We start from the raw sequence: 24,823 nt of genomic DNA on the forward strand, positions 1-24,823 counted from the left end.
ATGTCTTTGTTATATTCTGCATGGTTCACTGTCTCCATGGCAACCTGATAAGTGCTCAATGAAGCCATTCTTTAGTACAATAGAGTCATTTGACAGAAGTAGAGCTTTCACTGCACCCTGGGGGCTGGTTTATATCGGTTACTCTCGTAATCTCCCTCATTAGATCTCTTCATTCTCTGTCTGATTTTCAGCTGCTTCAGTCGGTTCTTGTCCACCTGTCTCTTTGCCAGAATAAAGCCGATGATTCCAGTAGGCAAGCCAATCATCCTAGGAGAAACTTCAGTATCAGTAGCTACTCAATTTATAGATTTTCAGTACTGATTTAAAAGAATTCAAACATGCGATTTAAAGGAGAACTCGGCAACTCTAGCGAACTCTAGTCACTTCTTCGCTGATTTTCCCTTTTGTTGTGGCATGTTTTCCCCACGAGCTCCCCCTACAGCTGTGGTGGTGCGTATATTTCACAACACGGTCGTAAAAAACTCGAGACACCCCTCGCTGCAGCCTGTAGCACGATGACGTAGTTGGATCATGATCCAATACGTACTGGACGCGCATGCGCGGTGGTGCGTTTTGGTCTGTAGCCTACAAATAATAATAATAAAATAAAAATGAATTTAAGTTAAATATTAATGATCACTTGAGTGACAACTGCGTGATCTGACTGATGTGATCAGTTTGTATATTAAACTTAAATTCAGGTTTTTTTATTTTTATTTTTTATGTAGGCATGGCATGATGTATGTATAAAACTCCGTTGCTATAGAAACAAAGACGCTAAAATGCAATCATGCAATGAGCCCTATTGTGAAATTGATATTTTTATATTTGCTATTAGTATTATTATCCATGCTGTAAAATCCTTATGATTTTATTCAACTATGTGTGGGTCTAATGAAAAATACGGGACAAATCCTGTCCATTATTGATTTGATACGGGACACATCATCTTACTTGTACGCGACGATTTCGTATTTTAAGGGACCTTACAGAGCACTGTGGAAAAATATAGCCATTAAAGAAGGAACTCTTACCAGGCAAAATATCATTAAGCACTTTTTTCTGACAAGATTTAGTTTCTTGATGCTATTATGTTTTGCGTTTGCGAATGTGTAGCCTACTGGTATTTTAAGTTGTTTACAGACCGTAGGCTATTGTAGGCCTACCTCTTAAAATTACAAAGACAATTACTTGACTCATTTTTGCTTTCACTCAACAGAAAATATGACCTGAATAAAATAAAATGGCTTTATTTTAAAATGTTCTGTATACACGCATTAAATTTAAAATGTTGTAAAATTAACTATTTTGCATGTATGTAGAGAGAAACTAGGAAAGCATCACATTTATCTAAATAATTACTTATTCATCAATAATTTGGCTACTTATTACTATTTATCAGTAGGCTACTACTAAACAGGTTAGAACATCATCTCACTTAAGACCAGCGCATGCGAATTATGTTCATGAACGTGACAAATGAACAAAAGACTCTTAGTAATTATTTATGTTCCCTGTAAATTATTTTTGACTGCATTATAATGATTTCTTAATTCAGAATATTATCAAGATTGCGTAGGTGGATGTGTTCGGGGAATTTGCCAGTTAAAAGTAGGCTATAACATTTAAAGCCCCTTAAATGAACGAAATGACTCAAAAAAGATTCATTCATTTTGATGAACGAGATCGAACAAGAGAGTCAGCAAAATGATCCGAACCATCCCCATTCAGTACGTATTGGATCATGATCCAACTACGTCATCGTGCTTCAGGCTGCAGCGAGGACTTCTTGAAAAACTCAGCCTCCTCCCCCTCTCTACCGCTGCTCATGTGCGTTTGTTATGATCGGAGCAAGCCAACTGTATCGTGTGGAGCTATGTCTACTGAGGTGGGTAAAATCTGGTAATACATCATACATGCGTGTGTGTTTATGTCGAATTGCCGTAAAGCAATTCGTGTTTCGCGCTCGCGCTCGTTCTCGTTCTCGCTTCTCACGAGACTTCCAATTTCTGTCTTGCCGGGACGGTAGTGCCCAAGTTGCAAGGTTGGTTTTCCGCCTGGGAACGCTGGGGGGAGCGGGGAAAGTCACCAATATCACCAGAACAGGTTGTTTAACCATCAAAATGATTTCTAGACAGTTTTATTAAGTTAAAAAAGTTACCAAGTTCTCCTTTAAGCAGCACTTACCATGCGTATCCAATCTTCATCATTGGATTTTTGGCCTTCCTTTTGGGGATGTACTCGGGGCTGTTATCTTCATCTTCCTCATCTTCCTCTTCTTCTTTCTTTTGTTGGTTGGTCTTATTTTCAGGTTCAGCTTCTTTCTGTGTGTTCATAACTTTTGGAGATTCCATCTTGGTGATGGTTTGTAAGGCATAATGTCCACGGTGTAGAAATCTGCTGTGCAAAACATTCTCCTGCAGTCTGGGACAGGCAACTATCTGCTCAAAGTGTGATCCTATCCACGATGTCCGATTTGATAACTGATACAAACCTGAAAAACAAATTTATATAGGTTGCTAAAAAAGGTATAGTTCACTTAAACATTTTAATTCTATCATTAATGACTCACCCTCATGTCGTTCCAAACTTTAAGACTTTCGTTCATCTTTGGAACACAAATGAAGATCTTTTTGATGAAATCTGAGAGCTTTATGTCCCTCCACAGACAGCTATGCAACTTACACTTTGACACTTCACAAAGTTAAAGAGATCATAAAACTAATCCATTTGAATTGAGTGGTTTAGTCCAAATTTTCTGAAGAGACACGATCACTTTATATGATGAACAGATTTAATTTAGTCTTTTATTCACATATAAACATTGATCAGCCAACACAACCAGAAACTCAATGAACCTGCTTGATGCACAAGAACAAACCTCATTCATTGGTTCTTCCTGAACCTCAAACGTGCTGCGTAACACGAGAATGAACCTCATTGGTTCTTCCTGAACCTCAAACGTGCTGCGTAACACGAGAATGAACCTCATTGGTTCTTCCTGAACCTTAAACATGCTGCGTAACTCGAGAATGAACCTCATTGGTTCTTACAGAAGCTCAAACGTGCTGCGTAACACAAGAATGAACCTCATTGGTTCTCGCAGAAGCTCAAACGTGCTGCGTAAGTCGGCGCTGATGGCCTCGTGGTCAGCGCGCCGACATGTAGCGCCGTTGCGCTCTGGCGGCCCGAGTTCGAGACCCGGCTCGTGAACCTTTCCCGATCCCGTCCCCCGTCTCTCTCCCTCCTCGCTTCCTGTCAACTCTACACTGTCCTGTCACAATAAAAGGCAAAAATCACACCAAAAACAATATATATATATATAAAAATAAAATAAAAAACGTGCTGCGTAACACGAGAATGAACCTCATTGGTTCTCGCAGAAGCTCAAACGTGCTGTGTAACACGAGAGAATAAACCTCATTAGTTCTCCCACGTCAAGCGAACATGCTTGAGCTTCCGTTTCACACAACTTATGTGTGAGTTAATGAACGTTTATATGTGAATAAAGGCCTAAGTTCAATTTGGACTCAACTGCTCAATTCATATGGATTAGTTTTATGATCTCTTTATGAACTTTCTCAAGCGTTAAAGTGGTAGTTGCGTAGCTGTCAATGGAGGGACAGAAATTGCTCAGATTTCATCAAAAAGATCTTCATTTGTGTTCCGAAGAAGGGTTGAAACGACATGAGGGTGAGTATGACAAAATTTTAATTTTTGGGTGAACTATCCCTTTAATAAATAATTTAATTGAGCCTACATTTATTTTCTAGGCAGGTGCTTTCTTACTGATCTACTACAGCACATGTGTTTTGTGAACTCCAGCATAAAAATGGAATGTAGTGCCACTTGGAAAGAAGAGTTATTTGTATGCAGAGGAAGCATCTGATCAGGATAGTAGGTGTGGTGGTTAGTGTAATAAGGGCTAAGGGTTAGGGTTAAGTGGGTGCAGTTGAACTATGGGTTAGCTATGGAAGCTAGTTCCTACCACGGTAAATCATTCTGACCATTTCCATGCAGTTTATAACTTGTGATTCAGATTTTTTTTTTTAAAGTAGAAATTATGAAATATAAACTCACAATAGTTTGTCTTCTCAGAGTTCTAGTTAGAAATATTTAGTCATAGACTCACTGTATAAAACGTAAAAATATAAAGTATTTAGCTTAACCTGTGATTTGCATTCATTCATTGGATAGTAGATTATTGCTGCATGAATGTCAAGCTATCAAGGTAAGTTTCAAATACACCTTTAATTTAAATTAGTTGTTAAAGCTATTCTTTATTAGTAAAACAATAATGTACAGCTAATGCATTCGTACGCATAATGATTTAGAAATTGTAACTATTTGTAAACCTGTTTATCTACCTTGCAAAGTCGACCTCATCAGTTTCCTACAAGGCGCAGCCATCTTTGTTGTGCAAGGAAGAGAACGCGTGCTCACGTGGTTTTGTGACGCATTATTACGTGGGGCAGGAATGACGTCAAACCCGGAAGTCTAATTCGTCAATCGCCAGTGGCTCCCTCGAGATTTTCCTAAATGCTGTAGTAAACATAACTTGACGATACGTTTTGTTCTACAACGTAAACTGCACAACCCAAACTATATTATCTAGTTATTTATCAGAAACGTACGTTTTCAAAGATGAAGAAAACTGCTTCAAAATGAGCTTTTCTGGAATTTTGGAATATGTGTGTATTTTTTTGTTGTAAAAAACGTCAACGTATCGTTAAGTTATGTTTACCCATACATTTAAACCCCCATTATTAAAATCTCGAAGGAACCATGAGGCGGGGTTTTGACATCACACCTGCACCACTCTTCATTTAGCCATTTATTCTTAAGAGTATTATTTGTTTAAAAGTGTTTTTTGTTTTAATGTTATTTTATGATTTATGAAAAATAATTCAGTTGCAAGTCAAGACTCTTCTGATATACTGTTAGTTCATTTTAGAAATGAATGTAATTTTTTCTTTCATTTGTATCTGTAAATATTTAATGTTTTGTATTTGCATTAAATTAGCCAAAATAACTTAGCCGTGTATTTTTTTTTTTTTATTAATCCATTTTATATTTTATTCATACACGAAAATGTTGTATTTAAAAATACGATGAATTTGAAGTTTGTACAGACAACTGGCCAATAACATTTGAAAGGGTATCTACACAACTGGTGTCCCATTTCCGTTTCAAAAGCAAAACTCGCTTTTCATCAAATAAACAATTTTAAAATTTATTGCATAATTAACACAAGTTATTTTTGTTATACTTTGACAGCACTTTTAACAAAACATGATAAACTGTATATGCAAAACATTTTATGCATTGGATGTCCATTACTAACATTCTAAAATATTCTAAAACACTAGAACAATCAAAACAAGAAACATATTTACATAATGAATACCCCCCTCCCCCCCCAACACCTTTTTGTTTGGTCATAAATCCACTTAAAAATGATGATGGATATACCCCTCCTAAAACCAATTTACAAAGAGAGAGGAGACTGAAGAGAACACCATATCATCAAACATCCCTTATTTGGAGTTGATACAGCAGAAGGTCTAGTCCTCGAATGTGTAGTTGGGGTTGACCACCAGAGTAACATCTTCCTGGGATTCTGTTCCACTGGACTCAGCTGACCCTTTCAGACCAGACTGTGTCAACTCAATCAGAATATAATCCTGAAAAAATAAAAGTCAAAACATTTTTTTGTTAAAACAGTTTTCATGTAGTCTCCATCCCACTTGTTTCCTCCATTCCTCCGATGAATAAATCATCCCGTAATTCGGACTCTTTCTCGCAATTGCATGTTTATATCTCACGATTCTGACTTTATAACTCGTATATCTCACAATTCTGAGAAAAAGTTGCAAGTTGCAAGTTACAAACTCGGAGATGCAAGAAATAAAGTCAGAACTACAAGATATATTTTTTTCCCTCAGAATTGTGAGACTTAAACTTGCAATTGCGAGTTATAAAGTCCAAATTGTGAGATATAAACAACTGTGAGAAAAATGTCAGAATTTTGAGTAAAAACTCGACTTTTTTATTCTGTGGTGGAAACAAGCTTCCATATATTCACATAAAACACAGATTTATATCACATGAAAATGTTTTCTTACGTAATGAACCAGTCTGTAGATAACTTTCTCTATCATTGTCTTCTTATTGATGAGTTCTATTTCTGAATCAATCTCTGATTCGATTTCCTTCAGGTACCAGTTCACAACTTCACTCTTCTTAAGCGCAGACTCGTCCTCGGCTAGGAGAAATGGCACAATGCAAATTAGATTCCTCGGGTTGTGTTTGTCTGAGCTTGTCATGTTGTAGTTTGTGATAAAAGTGCATAATAATTGCTAAAATGACAGCTTGTCAAGACTTGTACAGAGTGCTCACCTTCCTCGGCATGACGCAGATGTAGCACCAACAGGTTTGAAATGCGTTTATACTCAGCAAACGATAGTCGCAGCGAGGGTTTAGCGCTTTCTCCGTTGACCCCATGACCGTTAATACCATTTGTGTGCTCGTGACCATTCACTTCCCCGTTAACGGCTTCATTCACACCGTTAGGGGCATCATGGCCTAAAAAGAGCGAGAAAACAAAGAAATGGTTCAAAACTCTCCCAATAACGAAAGATGGCTTTCCCTTTATGCTTGCAAATGTTTTCCAGTTAGAGGTTTAGTTTAGTTGTGGCTTGAAGTTACTTCTTTACTCACAGATATGATGAAAATATAAGTTTATGTTATACTTTAATATAAGTCAATTTAAATAATTAAAATAAATTTAAAAGACATATTGGGTTGAGAACCATTGATTTAGAACCATTTTGAACTCGACCAAAATTACTCAGAATGAGCCTGAATTAAAACGTTAATGCGTCTAGAAAGAGAAGACAACTGTACCATTCATCTGATCATCGTCTTCCTCCTCCATGGCCTCCTCTTCCTCCTGATCCAGATTAATATCAGGAGTCTCGACCCGAATAATGGACTTGTTCAGCAGCCTGAAAGCCTCCTTGACATGCTTAGGCTGAACCTAAAAAATAGAAACAGGAAGATTTAGAAATGTTTTTAACTAATATCTAATAACCAAAATCATGCTCCCGCCTTTCGTTCCCACCTCATCACAGCAGTGCATCCTGGCCATGCTCTCAGAAAGACGGATCAAGCTTTCCAGCTGGCGAACTGTGATCCTCCAGGCTGACTTAGTGACTCCAGAGCCGTCCCGCTGTCTCAGACGCTTGTACTGCTCCACGATGAATTCCTCAGACTCCTTTGAGATCTGATATCACGCACACAGATTAAAACACAGTTCACAAATAGCTGACTTCGGCCCTATTTACACCTGAAATTCAATAGGGCTGGGCATTGACACAAATTTCACAATTAAATTCAATTTCAATTCCGATCTCGATTCAACTCATAGCGATATCAATTCATTTGGATATACAGTATATCAGGTACAGTACGTCAATTTTGCTCAAAGAAAAACAATCTCTGAACTAATACTTAAAATGATAAAGGAAACCATGGAATCCTGTTATTTCATACTATAACTAACTTGAACTGAGGCGACTACAGCCATCTGTAAAGCCACATTAAAGAGCACCAAAATGTTATGTATTATTTGAATTTCATAATCAAATTGACATAATTTGAAAGCTGAGGCTTTGTTTCATATCAAAAGTAACAAAGCACAAAGATTGTTATGATTATTGAGTGGGAGGTGGGCTACAAAATATTTAGTGAACTTTTGTTCCCGCATCAACTGAAAACAGCACAAAAATCAATACTTGGGCTTTAAGAATCGATATCGGTTCATCAAAATGAGAATCAATTAAAATCGAGAAATCAATATTTTTAACCCAGCCCTAGTGTTCAGATTCATTTGCTCAATATTTTGAAGAATATGAATGAAGATGAGTCTTCCTGTCACTCGCCTTCGGTTTGAACTGGCGAGCAAACAGCAGGTATCTGCGAATCTCATCTAGATTGTAGACACGCTCGACAGAATTCTCAATCCTGGAGTGAAGATCCACTATACGCCTGGCTATGGCATAATCTGTGACCTGAAGAGAGAGAGAGAGGGATTTACTAACAGTATAACAGCATCCTTCTGTATCCACAAACATCTTCATATGCTGTTGCACTGATGTTCAGAACAAACATGCTCATACCTCATTGCAGTCGTCCACCAGGATGAAGAAGAGATCAAATCGTGACATGATGGGTGCCGACAGGTTGATGTTCTGCTTGAGAGATTTGGAGCGGTCGTAGCGCCCGCTCACTGGGTTCGCCGCAGCCAAGATGGATGTGCGAGCATTCAGAGTGGCCTACAATTCGAAAAATAGTCTTATGGAACAAGTATAAAATATCTTTGCTATTAGGGCTAGGGTTGAACAATATACCCGTAGACACGATAAACTACCAGACTGTAAAAAATTATGGCAACATGTGTTTTTCATTACTTTACTCATCAAAATAATTTTTTTAAGTTACATCAGTTTAATTTATGTCAAAATGAGTTGAAATGACTTTCATACTTAAAAAATAAAGAAAGCAATTGGACATAAGTTTTTAAGATGACTTAGGGGGACATTTTTTACAGTGTAGAAATCTGACAACTGATATAAATTTTGAATTATTGTCTCTAACATGGTTACGTTGAGATTCGGGGATGCACCGATATGAAAATGTTGGCCGATACCGATAATTCTTTATATTTGAAAGCTGATAACCGATATATTGGCCAATAAATCTAAATCCAGATTTTTATATAATTTTTAAGAGCCTGGTTACAAAAACAAAAGTCTCACCATTAAAAGCCATGTCCCAAGAACACAATTATAATGTTCTCATTATAATTTTATGTAGCCTATAAAACTTGCGCTGCACATGTATTTTCCTTTTTTGAAGTGATTCCAATCATATTTCAAGCAGTTCAAAACCATTATGGCGAACAGTGCCTCAGCTGAATGAAATAATCCATTATTTATTGGCTTTAATATATCAGACAATTTTCCTTATCGGGCCGATACGGGTAATATAGCATAATATAGCTTAAGGTTTTAGTCCATTCCATTCCATTTTTATCTAAACTGGTGTTTGGAAGCATGTCACGGGGCAGTGATGTGATCTTTGACCCCTACCTTGACCCCTGCTTTGGTGATGGAGATGGTCTGCTGCTCCATGGCCTCGTGAATGGCCACTTGATCTCTCGTTTCCATCTTATCAAACTCGTCAATGCAGCAAACACCCTATAGACAACAAATATTATCAATATCAAATCACTTGGGTTTTACACATATAAATAATTTGTAAAAAGATGAACTCACATTGTCAGCCAGCATGAGCGCTCCAGCTTCAATGACAAACTCGTGTGATTCCTCGTCTCTCACCACAGCAGCTGTGAGACCTGCCGCGCTGGAGGCTTTCCCGCTGGTGTAGACCGCCCGTGGACTGAACTCCTCAACATGCCTGAATAACAGCCAAACCATTAGAACTAATAGGTATGCTACTTTTTAATACACATTTTGGGCAAACCTAGCTGAAATGTCACTACGTTTCCTTTATACCTTCTATATTTTTAACCGGTTCTGAAGTAATTACAATAATATATAATAAATCCTGTAACAGTGTTCATGTGCTTTAGAAGTCTCACTTAAGGAACTGGCTCTTGGCTGTGCTGGGGTCTCCCACGATGCAGACGTTGATGTCTCCTCTCAGAGATGTGCACTCCATGGTGGTTTTAGGAACACCTCCAAACAACATGAGCAAAATTCCCCGCTTCACCTCGTCATTACCTGAAAACAACACATGAATAATGTAAACCATCGTGATATTATCCAACAAGCTGTGTGGAATGGTTCATGTAGAATGCTATTTGAGATGTATACAAATGATAGACAGACATGTCTACATGTCAAAGCCACATGTCTTTGTTGGCCAACAAATCTCAAGATGACTTTGGTGACAGCTATTAACTGTGCTGTTAACTATCATACAAAGTAAAAAACGTCAAGTCAAAAGATAGTCAAGATGACCTAAAAAGTTTAAATCTAAACCTATTTTGTCTAAATCAACTGAACTACATTTGGTTAAACCACTGAAAGTATTGTTAAAGGGCAGTTCAGGTAGAAATAGCTCTTTAAAGTTTTAGTTCACAGTCATATCACAGTTCACAGGACTTCCGTTCATCTTCGAAACACAAATGAAGATGTTTTTTAAAGAAAACCAAGAGATTTCTGTCCCTTCATTGGAAGTCCACACAACTTGAATGACTAGATTTAATTTAGGCTTTTTTATTCATGTAAAATCATTGATCAAAGCACATACATAGAGCGTATCAAATATGGTAAACAGAAGCTCAAACGCGCTTGCGAGAGATGCTCGAATCATATGGATTATGGGGGGGGGGGAGACTACAATTGTGTTTCGAAGATGAACGAAAGTATTATGGGTTTGGAACAAAATGAGGGTGAGTAAATGATGACTATGATGTTATTTACTGCGAGTAAATTATATTATTCTAAGTTGTGCCAAACTTAGAATAAGACATATATGGCCAATGATAGTCATAGTGACTAACCGTGAATGGTAGGGAAGAGGCTGGTGCAGAGGTTGTGATAGAGGTTTTTATCTTGACTCATCTCAAACACCTTCTCCCACTCCTGTACCGACATCTGTTTCTTAATGCTCTCTGCCGTCTGCTCCTCATCCCGGATCTCCTTACCGCCAAACTACAAACAGAGACAGCCCATTAAAATAATGCTAAGTGATAGAAAATGAGACCTCCATGTCAAAATGTTGGGCTTGACACTTACTCTGGGATTGGTGAGGCATACGTGGCATGCCAAGAAAGCAAGTTTGTAGTTAAGTTCTCTCACGCCCAGCGCTTTAAGCCCACGGAGACCCTCGTTCTCGTAACCCTGCACACCACCAGTACGTGTGCTGGTCTCCGCACGCACACCTGAAACAAACATAATCGCATGATGCTAAGAATCACAAGCACTGTATTACCATCAGTGATGTCCGACTGGATGAGAGCTGTATACCTGGCGTGGCCAGCTGAGATACATCAGGCACAACGATGAGGGAGCCAATGAAGTCACATTTATCACCGGCCTGTGCCGACTCCACAGCCTCAGCCCGCAGAATCACCTCCATGCTACGAGGAATGGAGCCTCGTGGCAGCTCAGCCTGGGTCTCCTGGATACGCACCTGGTATCAGGGTAAATAAACCGTCAACATAGACTAATAACACTAAATTGTAAATACAGTGATTGACAAAGAGGATGGCTTGGGGCCAGTGTGACGAAATGCCATCTGCTCAATCATCCTGACAGAGCGCAATAAAATAGGAAAGACTTATATAAATATAACATTCAAGCGTGTGATACATTGTTTTCTGCAACTGTTATTTCTGTGTAGGGCTGCATGATTAAAGTTGGCATGAAATGAAAGTTGCAATAGTCTTTTCTTCCCTATAGTGAATAATCAGAGTGAAACGGCTTCTCGTTGTAGGGCGGAACTTGATTTTGTCCATCTGGAATAGACTGAATCGTTGTAATTTGCTATTGCTGTGATCTCAGATGTTGAAGTTATTTTGATTAAAGATTACAAATAATAATACAATAAATATACATATAATAAATACTGCAATATTCCATAAAAAAAATAAGAGTTGTCGATTTTGATTTAAAAATGACTTTAAATAAAAAACGAAGTTGCGATATGGCTTATACAATTGTAACAGCTGTTAATTAATTAAATAAATATATGTGCTTCATATGAAATTTATATATATAATTGTCTACAATAACTATTGTTATTATTATTAATAACTTCTAAAACCTTTATAATTTTTGGCCAAATTGTGCAGCCATGTGGTACCTAATGGTTTTGTTCAGCTAATAATTTTTTTTATCAATTTTTATCAGATAAAATAAATATTATTTTAATAAATATTTTTTCCACAAATCATACAACCCTATTCCTGTGTAAATACATAAATAATAAAAGTTATGCCTCTATTAAACTGACATTATTAAATATCTATTGACACACCTTTCCATTCTCAATATTACTGATTTAATTATTTTATTTCTTGGACTTTAGTTCTCCATTTGCTTCAAATATTGCTTCTTTGATGATTTTATATAAATGGCCAGAGGTTTTTATTTTGTGGCCAATTGTCATGTAAAAAAAAAGTTTTTCCTGACACTTCACTTAAAAATATGTTACAGAAAAATGGCATACTTAATTTTTTTGAACCTGTGACATATTATCAACTACACAGCAGCCTTTTTGTACACGCTTTGCACTGTGACTTCTCCTTCATTTCAAGACAGGATAGGGGGTTTACCAAATAACATAACAGTATATGGTTTAAAAAAAGCACCTGTCATACCTTCTGGAAGTCAATGAATTTGGATTTGTTTGTATCCAGGAGAAAACGTCTACGGTTGTTGCACACAGGATTGCGGCAAATGCTCGGCTGGGTGTATTTAAACTGCTGCTCCACGTCTTTAATCATTCCCTGACAGTCCAAACACAGGAAGGTCCCGCTCACCAGCTCAGGGTGAACAGGGTGAGTACGGACAACCTGTCCGCTGATCCGCACGAGTGAGCCAACTTTCACTGCGGTTAACTCACGGATCCTGAGGGAAACCACAAGAGAACATCAGTTCGGGACGCATTTGTTCAAAATATCAAAAAATCCATGTATAACTTTGTCAAATATTTTAGTCTAAAATGATTAATTAATCATCGCATCTTAAAATTCTCTTTACTTGTGTCTGGTTGGTAGATCCTGGAAGGCAACATAGAACTCCTTAGAGATGGGAACTTCTCCATGATCACGAGCAAAATTACGCACAGCACGGCACAGGAAGGGGTAAAGTCTAAATGAAATAAAAAAGATATATATATATTTATTAAAAACAAGGTGTTATCAATTGTGTATTCAAAAGGCAGCTTTGTATCTGTTAAAGCCTTTGCCAAATGCAAGTCCATTTGCAGTACATACTCATTAATTTGCACAATAACCGCACATCTGAGGTTATGTATTTATCATTATGGGTGCTTCAGGTTCTTTCAGGCAGATTCTCTGATCCACTCACACTTATGTTTCAAACGTAAGCATGCAATAACTTTAAAGTGTTATAACAGTATTATATCAAAAAGTAATAATTATAAAAGCTAAACTTAAATGTTGTTACTATAGTAATAACAACTTACAATTTTAAGCATTAATATTATGATCAATGTGTACTAGTAATTAAACAGTAAGATAAGCAACGCATATGGAGTCACACTTAATACAAGATGTCTTTACTATGTACTTGTATAACAAAAAAACTTAAATACAATGGACTGAATGTGTTCATGTTGTATTGCAAAACACTTTTGCAGCTTTTGAGGTGGGTTACAGGTAAGGTTAGAACAGGTTTGGTGGTATGGTTAGGTTTAAGGGTGTGTTAAACTGTGTAATTATATATTAATTACAGCTGTAATTACATGAAATAAGTACATTGTTTAAGTGCACTGTATTAAATGATTAATTTAAGTGTTAGTGCATAGTAGTTAAAAACACTTAATATAAAGTGGGACAGTATACGGTGGCTTGATTCTAAAGCAATGTACGAGAGCATTTTAGATTTTTCTTTTGGCTCCTTTCAGACCTGTAGAATTCCTCCTGGATGGCGGTTGCCAGTTCTTGATTAAAGCCCTCAAGGTCAGTAAAACTGACCACGAGCGTGTTTCTCTCCGGCCGGATCAATTCCTCTGCGTCCCGCAGGTACTTCACTTCTCCATCACTATTATGAAACCTGCGAAGCGGTACACAAAAGCATTAGTGTAAAATTCTGATTATGACCACAAATTAATACAAATCACGCAAATTATAATTATTTAGTGCATTATAGCAAAGATGATGCATGGTCACGTGCACAAGTCTAATTAGAAAATGTGCATTTGCATATAAATATATATGTAGTTTAACTTAATATTTCATAGGCTTAACGTTACAGTACAAGCGTGTAATGTTTATTCGAATTATTGTTGTTATTCTATTCTGGTGTCCATCGTGTAACCTGTGATGGCGCAGAAGAACAATAAGAAACACCGCATTTACTCACTCTTCTAAGAACGCCTGGAATAATTTTTGGCATTTTTCCGCCAGTTCGTCCTTGATCATCTGACCAGCATTCTGACTCGCTCCAGGTTCCAAAAGATCCATTTCAAAGCAATTGGTATTACAAAGTTATAACAATAATGTATTCTCCGTCCCGTCTACCACGCGAAGCACATGAGCTCTTGCAGAAGTTTTCGCGCGAAATGCTGTACCATGTGATTGTTTCGCGCCACCAGGAACCAATCAGATAGTGCCGCTACTACAATTGGACCATAGTGGCCAATCATATTCGAGCTTTCTGTTGAGGGTCGTGGCATCAAGTTGAGGTTAGATAGTTTCAGTAAAATTTAGTTCTAAATAATATAACTATGTCAACGATTGAAACAAAATAAAATAAAAAAGATAGATGTGAAAGGGTGAAACAGGTGTTACTCGAAACGGGCGGACCTTAGACGTTTGATGTTTAATACGTTTAATACGTTTAAACGTTTGATTGATAAGGTAAAGTTACAGTCCTTAGACCCACACATAGAACTTACAGTCTAAATAACATACCTGCTATTTTAACACTTCATTATGTGTTTTACTAACGCTTCTCAACAGTGCCATTAAAATTATTTTTAGACCGCTGCACTGTTTGTCACGTGGTACCTGTTACTGTTCTCTGAGCCAGTGAAGTTGAACCAATCACAAGCGTTTATGATTCAAGCCATGGATAGTGCTTAGGTGAGATTGTTCTTTTGGAAACTGTTACATTTCAAAATAATGAATTGCCATTATTGTTTTGCACAGAGTATAAATAGGCCTACAGCAACAACAACAACAAAATATATATATATATATATATATATATATATATATATATATATATATATATATATATATATATATATATATATATATTATGACAGTTATTTTGCAGTTATTTGTGACATCACCCGCCGTTACTTTGCATTGTTATCGAGGCAGGCCAGCTAATGTTAATGATTTTAGTTTTCCTGATAGTTTGGCACACTACGAATTCCCAGGTTTTAAAGAATTGCCTTGTGTCACAGGTAGATGGCGCTACTGCTATATTATTATTGTTATTACGTTAACAGCCGAGTAGCCAGCTTTTTAATCAAAACAGCAGAGAGCGCCAGAGAGTTAAACAATGCATAAAAACTTCAAATGTCAAAACATGCAAGTGAAAAAATGTTCCACTGTGCATAAATGGTACAACATATTTCATATTTCCTCTGCCAAACACCAGCATTAAATGTTTTTTCAAGCATATGTGATTTACGTTTTCCTCAAACAACAACTAAAATAGGAGGATCTGTCGTTTTTATTTGTAAGTAATTAATTAGCATATATGATATAATGTGTTTCAATACATTCATTTAATATGAATTTCTCTCAAAATATATCAGTCAATGTTATGATATTTCTGACTTACAATCTGAATCAGGACATTCAACGATAAGTCAAGTGGTATCAACAGAGAAGAAAGTCGTTTCAGATGAAGAGCAGGTTATTACATTTTGATTAAAACATTTCTTTGGAATAACATACACAGATGAATTGCGAAGAATACGATCATAAACATGCATTACAAAAGTAACAGTGGTAAATTATTTGCAATGTTGACATGTTACAGTGAAAGTATAACTATTGTAAAGTATTGTTTAAAACATGATTCGAGGCCTTCAGAAACCCAAGCATTGTCAAGATTTCAAATCATTCTGACATTATTCCTAGATTCATTCGTTTTTTCGACAAACTAATAGATGTGACTGATCTTTTTGACAGGTTTCTATTATCATATATGTGTGGCTGGAGGGCTTTGTGGACAAATAACCGTATCTGTGTGTGGTTCATTAAGAAGTGGTAGTTTGGTCTGAAAGAAAACCACTTGCTGGTCGATTCTGGTGAGTAAGAACACATTTTTGTGGTATGTAAGTGTATGTGTGTGTGAGAGAGTTTTTAGTGTATGTTGGGCGTATACCTTGAGTTGTGGTCTCTATATATATGTCTTTTGTTCTTGTGGTTTCCCTTGTGGCGGTTGAATTCAGCCTCTGGCGGCATTTTTAAATTTTGAAGTAACACTTTCATTGGTAGGTAGACTGAAGACTTGCAGACGTCAAACTAACGCTTGACTGTTTTTTTTAAATGGTTAAGTTGATTTGAACACTCTGTCCCCTCTTCTCTTTGTGTGTGGGTGCATGTGTTTTTATGTGCCCTCAAAGTGTTTAAAACCCAAACATGTTTTCAATCACTTTGCTGTAGACCGTAGGCGTAACTCAGTAAATATGATAAACATACACTAACGCAGCGACTGAATCACCACACACACACCTTAGCCAGGTATAGTGTTACGGCCAGCAGTGTCTAGACGGTTTTGTCTGCAGGGCGCCTTCAGCACATCAGATGTTTCGTAACATTTGGCACAGCAGTATATATGAGGGCTTTTTGGCATGCTTGCAGATGCCAGGCTGAGCATAAGATATTGCATTAGTCAGGAGATTTATGTATTTCACAATCTCACACCCACCCAATAACTGCCAAAAACAGACTCTATCTTACTGGTGAAAGTACATAAAACAAGATGTGACAGATATGATTTTGAAAGTCATAACACATGAGTTGTTTCTGGGTGGTTGTGCTTTAATGTGTAGACCCCCCCCCCCTCCTCCCTCCCCCCAACCTCCATAAATGAGGTTAGCTAGACTAAAGTAACTTGTTTTCTGAGAGCTGTGCTGAAGTCACTCTTGTGTTCTGTGCATTTGTGAAAAAAGTGCATTTGGCGATTCAGCATTCAATGATTTCATTACAAAAATTGTAATCTACAGGGTGGGCCATTTATATGGATACACCGTAATAACATGGGAATGGTTGGTGATATTAAAGTCCTGTTTGTGGCACATTAGTATATGTCATGGTCACCACCCATCTTGAGGAGTTTGCCACCTCACATATACTAATGTGCCACAAACAGGACTTTAATATCACCAACCATTCCCATGTTATTACGGTGTATCCATATAAATGGCCCACCCTGTATAATAGCATGCAGTAATAAAGTGTAGTTCTCTTACGAGAGATACTCTCGTACTGCGTAGAATACGCTAGGGGAAAATCCTTTTCCACGAGAATACTGAAGCCAAAAAAATTATCCTTTAATTTTGCATTAATGTAAAACGCGTTGCGGCAGCATACAGACATAGGCGAGGCAGCTCGCGCGCCTATTGGCTGGTCTGCTGGCAACTGCTTAAGCCTATCGAGCGAGACCTAGAGTGACGTCAGACCCAATGAGGGCGCTTCGCGCCCTCTGCGTCACGTCCCGCCGAAACGGGCGTGGCTTAGGTCTATAAATACCGCTCGCAGGCATTATTTCTCTGATTTTTCATCCTTCAGCGAAGCAACTCACATCGCTGGATCCGAGAAGAAGCCGCGCTGTTGAAGAAGCACTTCAGCGGGACGAGTCGAGAAGCTGCTGGCCGCGCCGCCTTCATCGCCTTCCTGCTGCGCTATCCGGTGCTGTATCCTTTTCTCTTTTACTATGCCTTGTGTGTGTGCTCGCCACCGCGACACACACTCTCATTGCACTAAAAGAGCCGGGCGTCTTTTTCAAGACGCCCCTTTCCTGAGGATCACGCAGTTCTCGCGCTCGATGACGGCGACTGCCCTCACTGAGCTAGGTACTGCCTATGGTGACTCTGAGGACTCACCGGGCATCCTTCTCCGAGACTGCTCCTCCGTCCTTCCAAGCCGCAAAGCTCGCCGGTTCGCCCGCTTGCCTTGCCTGCTTGGGGGATGATACCTGCTCGCCCTCTGTTCGAGCCGCGCAACCGCGCCGTTCACAGGGGATGTCTGGAGCGGACCGTCACGCGTCACTCACCGGCGAAAGGAGAAAAGTGTTTACAGTCCCGTCGAGACCGGACTGAACACATTTCTCGCACACGTCTCAGTTCCCTGATCAGGCGACTGGAAGTGCCTATACTGCAGCAAACGTGCCTGTTTAATACACGCACGCCTGCAAGCAAACGCCGAAGAAAACATGTTGACGCTCTTTCATATGCTCGTGCATCTGAAAGCCTTTGTGTTTCCCCCCTGTGGCTCAGTGGCGGAATCCAAGGTTTTTTCACACGGGAGACCGGTGTTCGAATCCCGGTCTAACGGCAGATAAATTATGCCGCCAATGCTTCGTTCTGTCAGTTCCCTGGAAGGCGACTGCAGACGTGCATTTTGCAGCCGACGAGCGCGTTGTACAACCCGCTCGCCTGCATCCAGACACCGTTTCTATGGTTCCCGTGCGTCACTGGCGAAAGGAGAAAAGTGTTTACAGTCCCGTCGAGACCGGACTGACCTCATTTCTCACACATGTCTCAGTTCCCTGATCAGGCGACTGGAAATGTCTATACTGCAGCAAACGTGCCTGTTTATTATACACGCACGCCTGCAAGCAAATGCCGAAGTAAACATGTTGACGCTCTTTTATATGCTCGTGCATCTGAAAGCTTTTGTGTTCCCGTGCGTCACTGGCGAAAGGAGAAAAGAGTGTTTTAGTCCCGCTGTGGCCGGGCCGATCTCAATCTCTTACACATTTCTCATTCCCCTCTGATAATCAGGCGACTGGAAATGTCTTTATTGCAGTGAGCGAGCCTGTTGTTACACGCACGCCTGCAATCAAACGCCAGCATGTTGACGCTCTCTGATAAAACTCGCGCTGACTGAAATCTTATGTGTCATCCCCTGTGGGCCAGTGGCAGAATCACAGATTTCCGCACGAGAGACCCGTGTTCGATCCCGGGTCTACCGGCAAATAAAATTATGCCGCCAATGCTCGCTCTGTCAGTTCCCTGAAGAGGCGACTGCAGATGTGTATTTTGCAGCCAACGAGTGCGTTGTACAACCCCCTCGCCTGCACCCAAACCTTGCCGCTCGTCCAGTTCCAAGAAATGTGACTGGTCCAGCGTATTTAGCAGCCAACAAGCCGGTTCCATTGCCCGCTTGCCTGCATAAAAAAGCCTTTTTATGGCTACCCAGATAAATCCCTTAAAGAGTGTATTTTCTGGTGTCCCGGCCACGGCCGACGGTGTTTTCATGTGTAGAAAAAATGGCTACTACTCAGTGCCCATTCCTACACACAAACACAGCCCTTCACACAGGGCTTGCGCACATAAAATCGACTCAGATCGATTGCGCTTTAAACGTAGCAAACGTGCACACTACCCAGTGCCCACAAACGCTACTTCCCACATGTCTCACGGTCTCTGTAAATACAGGACCAGTATGCATACGCTCTGCTCACGCGAGCAATGCTGTAAAAGTGGTGTATGTGCCCGCTGCTCTGCGCCCACGCCCACACACAGACATGAAACTAGCCCAGCCCTCCTCCTCTCAGCTAAACACTGCGGAGGAGTCGAGCGCGGGCATTCTGCCCGCTGTTATCAGCGCGCCCCCTGCCTCAGATGTCATGAGCGCGACGCTTATGTCACAGCACGCAAAAGCCGCTGTATCGCGAGCCGATCAGAGCGCGCTTCGCATCCGGCCCCTAGCTACTCGCGCACCTGCGTGGGAAAAGCTTCCCGGGGTTTTCGAGATGGGTGCTGAACATCATAAAGGAGGCTATTCGCTGCAGTTTCGCCGACGCCCTCGCCGCTTCATGGCGCGCGTCGAGACCACGGTAGAATCGAAAGTAGCCCATCTACTTCGAGCCGAAATTTTGAAACTGTTGAGCAAAGGGGCTATAGAACCCCTATCTCAAGCTCAAAGCGAGGGGGGCTTTACAGCAGATACTTCCTGGTGCCCAAAAAAGACGGGGGTCTCAGACCCATACTAGATCTGCGGCAGTTGAACAGAGCGCTTATGAAGCGCCAGTTCAGGATGCTCACAACCAGAAAAATCCTCGCGCACGTCCGCCAGGGGGACTGGTTTGTGTCAATAGATCTAAAAGACGCGTATTTTCAAATACAGATAGCGTCACGTCACAGGCGATTTTTGAGATTCGCCTTCGAGGGCCAGGCATATCAGTACACAGTCCTGCCTTTCGGCTTGTCCCTGGCACCCCGTACATTTACGAGGTGCATGGATGCAGCGCTCGCACCCCTCAGATACGGGGCATACGAGTGCTGAACTATCTGGACGACTGGCTGATTCTAGCCCAATCTCACTCAGAGCTCGTAGAGCACAGGACCATTTTACTCGATCACCTCGAGAATCTCGGTCTCGCAGTGAATTGGGAGAAGAACTCACTTTTCCCCAGACAGATTATATCTTTTCTGGGAATAGAGCTGAACTCGCTGCTAATGACAGCACGCCTGTCATCTCAGCGCACACTAGACATTCGTCGCGCAGCCGGCGCGTTCCGCTGCGGCGCGATAGTCCCTCTCAAAGCTTTTCAAAGGATGCTCGGCCTGATGGCCTCAGCATCTTCAGTTCTCCAGTTGGGCCTTCTGCGCATGCGCCCACTGCAGTTCTGGCTCAGAAAGAGAGTACCACGCTCAGCGTGGGCCTCCGGTCGGCTTCGCGTCAAGGTCAATCGAGCATGCATTGCAGCTTTGAAACCTTGGGAGGCAAAAGACTGGTACCAATCAGGTGTAAGCCTGGGGACTTCCTCGAGAGTGATGGTGGTGTCCACGGACGCATCCACCTCGGGATGGGGAGCGCTGCTCGAGGGCAGACCGTTTTTTGGCCTATGGTCAAAGCGGGAGAAGCTCTTACATATCAACTGCCTCGAAATGTTGGCAGTGAGCAAAGCGCTCACGCGCTTTTGTCCCCTCATACAGGGGCACCACGTGCTAATACGTTCAGACAACGTCTCAGTGGTGTCCTACATAAATCGCCAGGGCGGCCTCAGGTCCCTGACTCTGTACAGGCTAACCAGGCGCCTCCTGATATGGGCCCGCAGCAACCTGCTCTCGCTGAGAGCAGCGCACGTGCCAGGGCTCCTAAACATAGGACCAGACAGACTGTCCAGGAACCAAGTTCCGACAGGAGAATGGTCTTTGCACCCACAGACAGTCCAGCTGCTGTGGAAGAAATTCGGCAGAGCGGAAGTAGACCTGTTCGCGTCTCAGGAAAACGCTCACTGTCCAGAATTTTTCTCGAAGAGCAAGGACGCGCTGACCCACGAGTTGCCTCGCCGTCCTCTCTACGCTTTTCCCCCCGTCTCCCTCCTGACTCAGGTGATAGAACGGGTCAGGGAAGAAGGATGCTCAGTGCTGCTTGTAGCCCCACTTTGGATGAGCCAACCTTGGTTCCCAATCGCGATGCAGTTAGCAAGCACCGCCCCGTGGCCAGTGCCTCTGAGGAGGGATCTCCTCTCTCAAGCCAACGGCTCGATTTGGCATCCTCACCCAGAGCTGTGGTCCCTCCATGTGTGGGCCATCAATGGGTACCCGCTGACCTCCCACAGGGAGTGCTAAACACTATCACACAGGCCAGAGCTCCGTCTACGCGACGTCTCTATGCCTCAAAATGGTCAGTGTTCTCTAGCTGGTGCACAGCTCGTGGTGTGTCACCCCTGTATTGCGGTGTGACGGAGGTTCTTTCCTTCCTACAGGAGCTGTTGGATAAGGGCAGGTCCCCTTCCACGCTCAAAGTCTATGTAGCGGCCATAGCAGTGTTCTCTTCGACCACGCTCGGCCAGTCTATTGGAAGGAATGATTTAGTTATTCGCTTCCTTCGTGAAGCTAAGAGACTGAATCCTCCCAGACCTCCCACAGTCCCTATATGGGACCTTTCTACGGTACTGGAAGCCATGAAAGGTCATCCATTTGAGCCCTTGCAGGAGATTGATTTTAAACACCTGTCTTTCAAGACGGCGTTTCTTCTGGCTCTCGCTTCAGTGAAGCGCATAGGGGACTTACACGCGCTCTCAGTAAGCGCGACGTGCATGGAATTTGGGCCGAATGACTCTAGAGTTATACTCAAACCTAAGCACGGTTATGTTCCTAAATCCCTCAATACACCGTTCAGAGCACAGGTCATTTCCCTGTCTGCCCTGCCGGTCACTGAAGGAAATATGGACGAAAGCTCCCTTTGCCCAGTCAGGGCGTTAAGAGCTTATGTGTCTCGCTCGTCTGTTTTCAGACAGACGGAGCAGCTATTTGTTTCGTTCAGCGGACGTTCTAAGGGACAAGCCGCTTCGAAACAGACCCTATCCAGATGGGTAGTGGACGCGATAGCGCTAGCTTACACAACCAAGGGCATGCAGTGCCCGCTGGGTGTCAAAGCGCACTCCACGAGAAGCATGGCTTCATCGTGGGCATGGTCAAGTGGGATTGCCTTGCAAGATATTTGTATGGCGGCAGGCTGGGCCTCTCCGTCTACATTTATAAGGTTTTACAACCTAGAGGTTCCCGCACTACAGGCCAGACTACTGTCGGTCTAGTATGGCCAAAATCTCATAGCTGGCGCTGTCAGTTATGCAGCTATTGAGTACTGCAATCCTTGCTCTATGCTGCTATAAGGAAGATAGTGGCTAACCCCCCTTTCTTCCAGGATTCCCTGTGGGTCCCCTGGGTGATTATGTACTGTATGAACTCCGGGCTGTCGCCCTTGAGTCTATGGTATCAGATCCCAGCACGCACGGCGTTTTACATTAGGTTCCCCTAGCGTATTCTACGCAGTACGAGAGTATCTCTCGTAAGAGAACGTACTCGGTTACTAACGTAACCTCGGTTCTCTCTAGAGAGAGGAACGAGTACTGCGTATCCTGCCGTGCCTGCACGCGCTCTGGTTGCTTCGACTATGAAAAACCAGAGAAATAATGCCTGCGAGCGGTATTTATAGACCTAAGCCACGCCCGTTTCGGCGGGACGTGACGCAGAGGGCGCGAAGCGCCCTCATTGGGTCTGACGTCACTCTAGGTCTCGCTCGATAGGCTTAAGCAGTTGCCAGCAGACCAGCCAATAGGCGCGCGAGCTGCCTTGCCTATGTCTGTATGCTGCCGCAACGCGTTTTACATTAATGCAAAATTAAAGGATAATTTTTTTGGCTTCAGTATTCTCGTGGAAAAGGATTTTCCCCTAGCGTATTCTACGCAGTACTCGTTCCTCTCTCTAGAGAGAACCGAGGTTACGTTAGTAACCGAGTACGTTTTATTGAGTCAGGGACATGCTTGTACAGTATATGATTCTGCGAGTGATATGCATTGTTTGTCACTGTTTGTGCATTCATTTGATCAAAAGTGACGTTCTATTCATAAAGAATCCTAAAAAAATATATAATATGCATAATTTAATGAATTTTTTATTACATAAATGCAGCCTTGTTGAGCATAAGAGACTTTTAAAAGCATAAGAGACTATTCAAAAATATTAAAAATTCATACAGACCCCAAAATTTTACAATGCAAAATACGTTTTCATGGCCGGTATCCCTGGTAAATTGTGTTAATTTACTTACCATTGGCTGATTTGGCAAAAAGTTATGTTTACACCCTATACACAGATATACACAGATACACAGCACAGCTTTCAGATACCTCCAACAGTAGCGGGAGAGTGAAAGAGGGCAGAGTACAGATGTCAGAGGTCAAAGGTCAGCAAAAAAGAAAGGTCACAGGAGCACTTAGAGCTCTGAGAGCTGTTTGAGGTCAAACAAAGTCTTTGGTTAGAGTTTCCAAAGAGTAAAAATCCAGCGAGGATTTAATGGTGTTGGTTGCAAGAGCAAAACCCCTCATAATCCAGAATTTCAGGTGTGTTTTTACCAGGCATCTATAATTACACAGGCTACATATACCTGTAGGAACCTGCATGTTGAATATATGGGCCATGTGTTTGGGGTGGGTGTATTTGCACACAGTATTTACACTTGTATATCCAAAATGTGTTTTTAAGCATGGGAATAAAATGGCACATCTGTCTGTGTCAGCACCTGAATGTCTCACCCCCTCCCCTCTCCAACTGTTTAGTATGTTCCTTGTTGTTTGTTTAGGGTAGACTGGTGGGAATCTTCGACTGAGCTGGTCTCTCATTAGCACACAGTGAGAAAACGAGTCTTCGGAGGAAGATCATTGTGTCTAACAGCAGGTGTGTGTTTGTGCGTTTCACACAAAGTCATGCACTGTCAGTGAAGGCAGGGAGCCTATTTACCTCTGATTCATGCTGTTCTGTCTTTTTCTCACAGACAGGGTCATATATATATATATATATATATATATATATATATATATATATATATATATATATATATATATATATATATATATATATATATATATATACTGTAAATATGCAAGAAAATGACCATGTTCATTGTTTTCTAATTAAGGGCTATATTCTGGTGGTTAAGACTTTATTCAAAAAAACAGTAATATTATGAAATATTATTACAATTTAAAATATTTTTATATTTATATTTATATTTAAATATATTTAAAATGTAGTTTATGTCTGTGATGGCAACGCTGAATCATCCCTTAGACTTCGGTGTCACATGATCCTTCAGAAATCGATCTAATATGCTGATTTGGTGCTAAACAAACATTTCTCATTATTATCAATGCTGAAAACAACTGTGCTGCTTAATATTTTTGTCCAAACCGTGAATGATTTGTTTTTTAGCTCAAAAGAACAGCATTAAAAAGTTTTTAACATCCTACATGTTGTAGCAACTCATAATATAATAATAATGCACAATGTAATAACTGCACATTAATGTAATAGGTATTACATTATTAATGTAATATTTTTTTAT

General features: G+C 40.9%; 2 protein-coding genes across 2 annotated transcripts; both read right to left on the bottom strand.

The window, feature by feature from the left end:
• Positions 1-2: 2 nt before the first annotated feature.
• On the bottom strand, positions 3-4,431 carry LOC308700019 (uncharacterized protein). The gene is made up of 3 exons (XM_081381294.1): positions 4,368-4,431; positions 2,188-2,494; positions 3-267 (listed from the first exon to the last, which is right to left on the bottom strand). Exons 1-3 carry the CDS (start codon positions 4,408-4,410, stop codon positions 108-110), a joined length of 510 nt encoding a protein of 169 aa, XP_081237420.1. The 5' UTR covers positions 4,411-4,431; the 3' UTR covers positions 3-107.
• Positions 4,432-5,060: 629 nt separating this feature from the next.
• On the bottom strand, positions 5,061-14,350 carry mcm6 (minichromosome maintenance complex component 6). The gene is made up of 17 exons (XM_081380225.1): positions 14,142-14,350; positions 13,686-13,832; positions 12,795-12,905; positions 12,413-12,662; positions 11,058-11,223; positions 10,827-10,972; positions 10,592-10,742; positions 9,665-9,806; positions 9,339-9,480; positions 9,153-9,260; positions 8,181-8,336; positions 7,944-8,072; positions 7,124-7,285; positions 6,907-7,039; positions 6,400-6,585; positions 6,126-6,265; positions 5,061-5,684 (listed from the first exon to the last, which is right to left on the bottom strand). Exons 1-17 carry the CDS (start codon positions 14,240-14,242, stop codon positions 5,565-5,567), a joined length of 2,490 nt encoding a protein of 829 aa, XP_081236351.1. The 5' UTR covers positions 14,243-14,350; the 3' UTR covers positions 5,061-5,564.
• Positions 14,351-24,823: the final 10,473 nt, after the last annotated feature.

This window comes from Scardinius erythrophthalmus (genome assembly GCF_964197995.2).
Source record: "Scardinius erythrophthalmus genome assembly, chromosome: 12".
Lineage (NCBI taxonomy): Eukaryota > Metazoa > Chordata > Actinopteri > Cypriniformes > Leuciscidae > Scardinius > Scardinius erythrophthalmus.